The following is a 10,572-nucleotide window of genomic DNA, read 5'->3' on the forward strand; positions in this document are numbered from 1 at the left end:
TCATTTGTTTCACTTGTTACATAACAAAGTCTTTTAACAAATTTGTTTGGTTCATTCATTGATCAAATAAAAATAATTCAAGAAATGGGGGAGGGAAACCAACTTTCACAGCATAATACTTTTTCCTTAGTTTAGATTAGAACAGGTTGGTGTAGAATTTTCTTAAGAAACATAGGATGTTCTGTTGTTTTCTGTACGAATGAGCGTGACGTTGTTAGTTTAAACATTAACACATCAGTTTCGATGATTTCTTAAAAAATACACCATTGACAATGTGGAAAGAAAATTCGGAAGATGAAACATGTATTAAGAAATCATCAGAAAAATAAAGTGCAAGAAAAATGTGTTTCTGCTAAGCAATGCCTTCCCTTTGCAAGATAAATTCCACAGCCTCTTTTACGGTATCAACAACCTGCACAAAAAGAGCAACAGAAATAGTTCATGTCTCAAGCACCGATTTCGTCAAGCATCAGATCTAAGTTTCTTTGACCACAGAAAATGGCCAATAATAATCATACGACAAGTTTTCACTTTTCTTTTGGCAATCAATTTGTTAGACCTAACAAGTACATGGGAAAGATGAGAGCAAAAATATTACGGGGATTCTTGTCCAGTGAGACAATGGCGAACCAATTTAAAGGCAATAACAAAATATCAATCAATCAATCATGCCCAGTAAAATCCCACCGACAGCAAAGCTATAAGTAGGGTCTGGGGAGGGTGGGATGTAGGCACACCGTACCTCTATCCAAAGGAATAAAGAGGTGGCTTCCAGAGAGACCCTCGGCTCTAAGTACATGTGTATGAAGCAAAATAAAGGAAAATAAAGCAAAATAAAGGAAATCAAAGTTTAACAGTTATATAAAAACTACTACTAATTATAATAATATTAATAATAAGATCACAGTTTAACAGCTATATAAAAGCTAATAATAATTATAATAATAATAATATATGTAAGGGAAATACCATTATGGTATGTGGCCTAAATAAGTTAAGTCTAAGCCCTAAGGTATTCAATTCTCTCTAAAAATCCTTAACTTTAATTCTACTTCTCCACGAATTCCTATCCTCAACCATGTCCTCGGAGAGGTTTAGGTCTATCAAATCATGCCTAATCCTCTCATCCCAAGTCAATTTCGGTCGTCCTCTACCCCTCCTCCCCTCTATAGTAATGTTTTCTACGGATCTAACAGGATTCGTCGTCTGTCTTCTCTTTACATGTCCAAACCATCTCAATCTCCACTCTCTTATCTTGTCTGCTATGTTCGCCACCCCTAATCTCTCGCGAAACACAACGTTTCTTATTCGGTCTAGCCTTGTGTGCCCACACATCCAACGTAGCATTCTCATTTCTGCTACCTCCATCTTCCGCACCTGTGCCTTCTTGATGGCCCAACAATCTGTTCCATATAGCATTGCAGGTCTAACTGCCACCCTATAGAATTTTCCCTTTAGTTTAGTCGGGAAACTCTTGTCGCACAATATACCTGTGGCTGCTTTCCATCTACACCATCCTACCTGAACTCGGTGGGTCACATCACTGTCTAATTCCCCATCGCTCTGTACAAAAGATCCTAAATACTTGAACTTCGTTACCTGCGGGACCACTTGCCCTTCAATTGTGATCTGTGTGTCTTCATTGTCGTTTATCCCACCAAAATCACAGTGGAGGTACTCCGTCTTAGATCGGCTAATCTTTAAACCTTTTGTCTCTAAGGTTGTTCGCCACTCCTCAAGCCTCATGTTTAGATCTTGTTTTTTCTCAGCAAGTAACACAATATCGTCTGCGAACATCATGCACCACGGGTGAGTCTCCTGAATCGACTTTGACAACTCATCCAAGACTACTGCAAAAAGAAACGGGCTCAACGCTGACCCCTGGTGAAGACCTACCTCTACAGGAAAATCCCCCACTGGCGCACGGACACTTGTTTCACTCCTGGTATACATATCCATAATTATCTCTATGTATTTCCTGGGCACTCTTCTACCCTCCAAGCACTCCCAGAGCACCTGTCGTGGCACACTGTCGTAGGCCTTTTCTAGGTCAATAAACACCATATGTAGATCATGCTTCTTCTCCCTATACTTTTCCATTAATCTTCTTATAAGGTGTATTGCCTCTGTGGTGGAACGCCCCGGCATGAAGCCAAATTGGTTGACCGTAACCTGAGTTTCTCGTCTAAGTCTACCCTCAATCACTCTTTCCCATAGCTTCATAGTATGACTTAGTAGTTTGATTCCTCGGTAGTTACCATAACATTGGGCGTCTCCTTTGTTCTTATAGATAGGAACTACAACGCTGCTCCTCCACTGGTCTGGCATCTTACCTGATTTGAGAATACTATTGAACAGAGTAGTTAACCACATGACTCCTTCCTCCCCCAGACACTTCCACACCTCGATGGGTATGTTGTCTGGGCCAACCGCCTTAGACCTTCCCATCCTCCTAAGTGCATCCTTCACCTCTTCTCGTGTGATCCGACGGCAGTAGCAGTTATTCGATTGTTGTCGTTGAAAGTTTGTGTTGTCATGTTCTTCTTGGAAAGCTGTCACATTGTTAAAAAGATTGTGGAAGTAGGTTTGCCATCTTAGCTTGATGTCCTGCTCCTTGACCAGTACATGCCCATCTGTATCCTTTATGAACTTCACCGGTCCTAGATCTTGCCTTCTACGCTCCCTGGCTTTGGCAATCTTAAACATAGCATGTTCCCCCTCTTTTGTTTCTAGACTTTCATACATCCGTTTAAAGGCCGCCTTCTTTGCTTCCGCCACTGCCTTCTTCGCCTCTATCTTGGCCGTTTTGTAGTTGTCCCTCAATTCCACTCGCTCCTCCTCATTCGTGCACCTCATTAGCTCCCTAAAACATCCTTGTTTGTCCCTTATCTTGTCTTGCACTGCGTCATTCCACCACCAAGGCAATAACAAAATATGCAAAGCCAAATCCTATCGGCTATGGGGTCCTATATTGCTACCGAAACAAGATAAAGAACACAAGTTATCAAATGACCATATCAAATGACCATATATGCAAAGCCAAATCCTATCGGCTATGGGGTCCTATATTGTTACCGAAACAAGATAAAGAACACAAGTTATCAAATGACCATATGTGTAACTTTCTTAGTGGTTGAGTGAGGAAAGTAGAGAAAACAATGAACTTTCTTTACAGTAGATATATATCTATAGTGATAGATGGCAGTGTTGTAATACAAAACAAAATTCTACAATGGCATGCCTTGCTAATGACTTGTCAAGATGTAGGCAATGTGCAATATGACGGCTTTTGACCAACCAAATGTAAGTTACCCTTTACAACAGAATAATCTTTAGATGTGAAGTATGCTCTATGTTTTATAATAACATGAAATAATCATGCATGGCTTAGGCAAAAACCACTATTGGTATTCTTCTAGGCATAACAGCAGGCATCACTTAGGACAGTAAGCTTTAAAGGAAAACAGAAAGAGAACATAATACTTTAGGGGGGGGGTATAACATTAATCATGTGACCGCAGACTTACATGATCAGCAGGATAATCTGTATGGTTTTCTTTTCCTCTAAAAACACCCATCCTTGTCAAAATAGAAAACCATGGATGTCCCGCCTGATATATAAACATGAATAAATGATTTCATGTGACTAATCCAATTAACTTACTTCAGTTTGAAAAATTCAGAAGGAAAACCTGTCTTGCGCCCTTGATGTCAACTGAAGGATTGTCCCCAATCATGTATAGGGTTTCAAAATTGTTGGATTTCGTGTCTTTGTAATCGCCATTAAGAGCACCATCACTTGTCAATGATTGAAGTTGCATTAATATGGATTCCGCATTCTTAAACACAAAAGGATTTGGTTTTCCAAACGAGGTATACTTCAATGGCTTGTGGTGAATACTACAAGACATGTAGTTAAAATAAGTAAACAAGAACAATAATATTTATGCAGGTGATATAATTAATAACATTACCTGTTAAAGATGCTTTCTAAAGCGATCCTGAAAGCCCCCATGCCAACACGTTCGGAAGGAAACACAGCCTACCCTGACCATTAAACTCATCAATGCATTCTGGTAAAACTAGCTAGAAGTGATATGAATGAGCTAACAAACAATGAACACTATTAACTAATGACCTGATATTCAAGATCATCAGCAGCAAAATACATATGTGGTTGATGCTCAGACTTCTCTCCAGGAAGACCACCCGATCTCAAAATATCACAAAGGACCTATAAAATTCTGTCCATCATTCTCATTTGCTGTGGAAAAGAAACTTTCAAAGAATATCTTGATGATAAAAAGAATAGGCACCTGTATATCTCTACTCCAGTCAACAGGATCACTGACAACAAAAGCCGCTTTAACTCTTTCAGTAGTGACATCAAAACTGGAGCCTTTGTGCTCATTGCAAGGCTGCTTTGTGGTCCAGGTTTTGTATGGTGATAAAGGGTCAATGTTTTTAAAGTAAGACGCATATTCATCTAACGAAATAGCCTTTCTGTACATGAATGAAAATAATATATATAATGGTATCCATAAAACAGGACATATTCAAACTTTTGTGAATCAAAGATTCGGTATTTTACATTCGATTGAGATTAACAGGGTTCTTACTTGAAACCGTATTCAGACATCACCACTGCAGGCTCCCCTTTTCCAGTGGCAACAATCAGTTCATTTTCAAACCTAAAGGCAAATGCAAATAGCATTAACTAACATATAACAAAAACAAAGATATAAATCATAGAGATACCTAGTCAGCAAGTTTTTGAAAGGCGAGTGACCCTGTACTACCTGCAAATGATGGACATATATATTCATGCAATGGTATATAAAATTATCAATAAACTAATAAGCAGAATTGATGAAGTCAGTCATGATATCAAACTCATTTAGGAATTGCCTGAATAGGGTCAATATTCACTCCAAGGAGTTGACTCAACTCAGAGGCCCGTCTAGATTCAGGGATCCCTCCGCCTGTTGCATCATAATAGAACAACTGATTAGTACTAATGTCTTATACTTTTATACATTGTTATAAGTTATAACAATGTATCTTATAATAAGAAATCCATTCAGGCCCAAATCATGTTGCAACCTGAAACTCGTTCTGACATGAAACCTGTTCCGACCCGAACCCGCCCCGACGTCAAAACCCGTTCCGTATCTAAACCCGGTCCAAACCGAATCCGTTCTCATTCAAAACTCGTTCTGTGCCAAAACCCGTCCTGATCCGAAGCCCATTCCAACCTGAACCCCATTCTGACCCTAAACCTGTTCCTACCCGACCCAAATTCGTCTCGACTCGAACCAAAGGTATATTAATGATGAAATCATGCTTTTAGGAATGGCATAAAAAACACCAACTCGTTTCGACCTGTTCGGACCCGAAAAAACCCCTATTAAATTTGACCGTAACCCTTGACTCGTTCTGACCCAACCCGTTTGCCAGTCCTAGTTATAACTAATAGTAGATGACTAGACTGATTAAAAACTAAATACTCCACTAAAGAAAGATGAAATCCTGCAATGTACTGACCATTTGTGAGAAACAGGTACGGGATCTTGAGGCTACCTGCACGAGTGAAACTAACACCATCGGTTTAACTCTATATATAGTTACAATTAATATAACATTATTAAGTATTAGTTACCAGAATCATCGTCATATAATCTGTTCAAAGCTTTAGGTGAATCACCAATTGGACTCCGTCCACGAAGTATAACACCGTCGATATCAAATGCAATTCCAAACGAAGGTCTGTTAGAACTAAATCGACTTCAATTGTCACATAATAAATATATAAAATAACATAAATTTGATGGATGAATTAACCTCTTAGGTGTAGAATGAAGCTGACGATAACAGTGCAAATGGATTGATTTATTTCTGTGGTGCTGTAAAACCCTAGAAATCGTACGGAATCTCATCTTGTATTCAAAGAAGACAATGCTGCAGAATCACTCACGAAGTAATGGTCGTCTAATTATTCTCATTATTATTCTCTCCAGTAGTTTCCGTTTATTTGGTTTCCTAATTTATATGGCCTTGAATTTTTTTTCTTTTCGTGAATATCTTTTGACTCATCATATATCGAGGAAGAAATATTAATGGTGAAATAAAAAAAATAACGAAATATCAAATTGAAGTTGTAGACATGTTAGAATAAATTTTTTAAGTCACAGGTAATGCAGATTAAAGAAAATAAAGGTGCGTCATTATCGAAGAATTTGGATTTGTATGGTAAACTATAAATTGGATTTTAGTTAATGATATTGTAGGGGTGCAAACGAGCCTTGAAGCTCATTATTATTCTCTCCAGTAGTTTCCGTTTATTTGGTTTCCTAATTTATATGGCCTTGAATTTTTTTTCTTTTCGTGAATATCTTTTGACTCATCATATCTCGAGGAAGAAATATTAATGGTGAAATAAAAAAAATAACGAAATATCAAATTGAAGTTGTAGACATGTTAGAATAAATTTTTTAAGTCACAGGTAATGCAGATTAAAGAAAATAAAGGTGCGTCATTATCGAAGAATTTGGATTTGTATGGTAAACTATAAATTGGATTTTAGTTAATGATATTGTAGGGGTGCAAACGAGCCTTGAAGCTCACGAGCTACTTGTGATCGGGTCGGTCAATAAAAAGCTCAAAACGAGTTGCATGTTATTGAGCATCAGCTCGAGCGTTGTATAGGAAGATTGTTTAGTCTTGTTGAGCCTTAAGTAGCTTTCTTTATTTTCAAAGTTTTAGCTCTTTTGGACTTTTTATGTATTACTTTCACAATACACGACCAAGTTGAGCTTAAGCCCGTTTAAGGTTTCTCGAAATATATATGTAAACTAGTATTGAATTAATATGAAGTATATCAAAAGCCCACTCTATTTATAGAGTTAGAGAGGGCTCTTTATGTAAATACTAATAACATAAAGGGTATAGACTAATATCTATTTACAATTAACACTCCTCCTCAAGTTCGAGCATAGATGTTAATCTTGCCCAACTTGCTACATATAAAATCGATTTGAGCTTTCCGGAGAGGTTTGGTGAGAATATATGCAAGCTGAAAATTTGTCTTAACGTGAATCGGGTGAATGGATAGAGGATCTGTTTGAGTTACTACGATCCGATATTTGATTAAAAAACAATCAACCTTAATATGCTTCGTCCTCCCGTGAAATACTTGATTCTTGGCTATATGTATTGCTGATCGACTATCACAATATAATCGCATAAAGTCATCTGAAGTAACCCCGAGTTCTCGAAGAAGTCGATGAACCCACATCATCTCTGATGTTACATCTGTCATGGCTTTATACTCCGACTCAACACTTGATCGGGATACGGTGTGTTGCTTTTTACTTTTCCAAGACACAAGATTTCCTCCAACATATACCAATAGCGTTTGTGAAATCGGACAACATACCCAATCTGCATTTAAGAATCCAGTTATCCGACCGTCTCCATCCTCTATAAAAGCACCCACACAACAGTGACCTTGATCAGAATATAAGATCCCCAAACCTGGTGTTGTCTTGAGATATCTCAAAACATAAAAAGCAGCAACCCAGTGTTTGGTGTTTGGTGTGGCCATGAATTGACCTAAAACACTAACAGCAAATGAAATATTTGGTTGTGTGGCTGTTAAATAGTTAAGTTTCCCAACCAACTGTCTATATCGCTCAGGATCCTCCATCGAACTCCCGTTCTTTGGAAGAAGCTTCCCCGTTGGAAGCATTGGAGTATCAGCAGGCTTGCAACTTAGTAAGTCACACTCAGTTAACATATCAAGAACATACTTCCATTAAGAGAGAAGTATTCCTTGTGGAGAACGAGATACTTTTATGCCAAGGAAGTACCAAAGTCGACCTTAAGTCACTAATATGAAACTAAGATTGAAGAAATTGTTTGAGTTCGGTAATCCCAACATCGTCATCTCATGTAACGATAATTGTAACACCCCGGCTTAAGCGGAAACGCCCGAGTGTGACGTACAAATAGCTCAAAACACATGTGACACAATTAAGTGACAATATTATTATTAATTCATTTAAAGACATCAAGTACACAGGTTGTTGCAAATAAAGAACTTACAAGAAATATAAAACATTTCAAACACTTACTTAAAAAATATCCTAATTATTAATTCATTTAAAGACATCAAGTACACAGGTTGTTGCAAATAAAGAACTTACAAGGAATATAAAACATTTCAAACACTTACTTAAAAATATCCTAAGTCTAGTGTCTTCATACGTTTCATCCTCTAATAATTGTACATGTAACATATATATAAAATAATGTTAACTAACTTAATAGTTGGTCAGTTCGCACAATTTAAATACTACATAAAAATCATACAATTCCATGAAAACTAGTGAAAAGTAAATAAGGGTTCATTACATTCGAATCAAGGTCATGAGTGTAAAGAATAACTGAAGGTATTTCCAGTTGGTAACAACCAACGTACTCGGATCGGGGTCTCTTTTCCACCCGAAACACTGTCATGAGTACAAAGGGGGGCGTATGATCATACTAATAGAGCACGTAGTCTTTGAGCAAGTAATAAGTAAACACATAAGTCCAAGATGCGAATTGTATTATGTAATAAGAATAAATAAGGAAATGAGTTTGAATACGATATACATGTTACCCCCAAAATATGTAAAAACGTTAAAAGGGGTGTAAGAAACTCACCTTTGAAATTAGGAAATAACTTAGAACAATAAGCGAAGATGCGTTAAAGTAACCGAAGAGGTCGAACCTCACAAACTATACATAAAAGAAAAATAGTACAAATGTAAACGCTAACTAGCGGGATTGTAGAAATTAAATTGATTTAGTTTTATGTTAGAGATTATGAATTATTTTAGTATATTTTAGGGTATTTTATAATATTATATCTATTTTAGTCTTTAACAGATTTTAACGGTTTATGATTATATGTACGAGATTGGAAGTTTATAATGTTTATCAAATAAAACTATTGATTTTAACGAAATTTTAGCTTATTAGCGTTAAGAGTTAACAAACGATATTAATTAAATAATATAAGATTAGAACAGCTTTATACAAAAACTTAACGGAAAGTAATAAAGCTGGTTTTTTAAGTATAAAATAATTTATAAAAATTTTATCTAACTTAAAAATAATTTTATTTGATTTTAAATAATTTTTATTAATTTTAATTGATTTTTAATAATAAATAAAAGGCTTAAAATATATATAAAACAAAAATGTGCACTAACCCTGGTTCAAACCCAGGTCCTCAAGGTGGAATGCAAGAGACTTAACTACTGGACCAATTTGTTATTATGTTAAATTGATGGAAACAATTATATATATATATATATATATATATATTTCAAATTCATCTTCTTCCTCAAAACCCTAGGATTTCCAATTGACTAAACTGTTGATTGTTTGACCATCTTATGCAAGGGGTTTTGTTAGACGCTTTAAAGTGATTGAAAAAGATATCTTAATTACCTTGAATGGTGCCGGAATGAGGGTGAATGGAGCACGCCGGAGTGCGGACTTGGACGAAAGAGTACGAGATTATAAAGTGTATTTTTGTGTAAATTGATTTTTGCGGCAAGTTTAGACGAAGGATTATGTTCTATTTATACTAGTAGTTGGAGCGTAGGACGATTAAATGGTCGTTAACGATTTTGAATAATTCCCGAATTGAAATCGGCATTTAAGGTGTTGTTACGTGTTAATTTATCTTGATTAATGAATATAATTAGCGGGGGAACGTTTTACACGAACTAAATGTGTCAAAGAACAAGGTTAACGACCTAATTAAGGTCGCCGGAAAATGAGCGGCGTCACCAGCGGGATCACCGGAATTTTGTGGATTGGGGGCGGGGGGTTGGGTTTAATTTCTTATTTATTATAATTTAAAAATGTTACCATATAAACCCTGAAGTTTATATATATATATATAGGGAGACAGAGAGAGAGAGATAAAGGATAAAATACAATAATCTCTTATCGTACATTACGTACGCGACACCCTCAACCCTAGATTTCAAAAAACACGCGGTGGCAAATTTGTAAATTATTTTAAATCGTTTTCATCCTAATTAACTGTTGCATCGATTCAACCATCTTCACCGGCGTCATTTGCAGACACACACTTCAAATATGCCATTTGCATAATCCCAGTTGCAGACGTCCCGTATTTTGTTCATATGATCGAATCGATGATCAAATTGATGGTCGATTGATAATTTTTTTATGATTACGAGATTATATGAAGTGATTTCAGTGTTCAATTTCATGTTACACGTGTTTAATTTTTTTGTTAGTTTAGATGTTCTGAACTTCTAAACTTTAGAAGTTCAGAACTTCTAAACTTTTTTGAACACCCAGAACTTCTTTGAACGTATTAGAACGTTTAAAGGCGTTCATTTATTTTTAATACCCAGAACTTCTTTGAACGTATTAGAACGTTTAAAGATGTTCATTTTCTTTTGAACACCCAGAACTTCTTTGAACGTATTAGAACGTTTAAAGATGTTCATTTTTTGACAGAACGTTTAAAGATGTTCTTTTTTG

At 36.3% G+C, this 10,572-nt stretch overlaps 1 protein-coding gene across 1 annotated transcript; it reads right to left on the reverse strand.

Annotated features, from left to right (window-relative positions):
• Positions 1 to 272: 272 nt before the first annotated feature.
• Positions 273 to 5,996, reverse strand: LOC143550353 (mitochondrial hydrolase YKR070W-like). The gene is made up of 12 exons (XM_077041017.1): positions 5,842 to 5,996; positions 5,660 to 5,766; positions 5,545 to 5,580; positions 4,909 to 4,982; positions 4,759 to 4,799; positions 4,620 to 4,691; positions 4,317 to 4,503; positions 4,139 to 4,234; positions 3,975 to 4,042; positions 3,693 to 3,900; positions 3,528 to 3,611; positions 273 to 412 (listed from the first exon to the last, which is right to left on the reverse strand). The coding sequence occupies exons 1-12, from the start codon at positions 5,934 to 5,936 to the stop codon at positions 353 to 355; spliced, it is 1,128 nt and encodes a 375-aa protein (XP_076897132.1). The 5' UTR covers positions 5,937 to 5,996; the 3' UTR covers positions 273 to 352.
• Between the last annotated feature and the right edge of the window lie 4,576 nt (positions 5,997 to 10,572).

This window comes from Bidens hawaiensis, unplaced genomic scaffold (genome assembly GCF_021521415.1).
Source record: "Bidens hawaiensis isolate Kalapana, Puna unplaced genomic scaffold, B.hawaiensis_p1.1 tig00000978_1, whole genome shotgun sequence".
Classification (NCBI taxonomy): Eukaryota; Viridiplantae; Streptophyta; class Magnoliopsida; order Asterales; family Asteraceae; genus Bidens; species Bidens hawaiensis.

What these genes read in the sequence shown, in the direction of transcription:
- LOC143550353 (XM_077041017.1), bottom strand. Translation starts at nt 5,936, where the DNA reads ATGAGATTCCGTACGATTTCTAGGGTTTTACAGCACCACAGAAATAAA. An exon ending in ATTATATGACGATGATTCTG is followed by an intron (nt 5,581 to 5,659) that starts GTAACTAATACT and finishes TCACTCGTGCAG; the next exon opens with GTAGCCTCAAGATCCCGTAC. An exon ending in ACTGGAGTAGAGATATACAG is followed by an intron (nt 4,235 to 4,316) that starts GTGCCTATTCTT and finishes AGAATTTTATAG; the next exon opens with GTCCTTTGTGATATTTTGAG.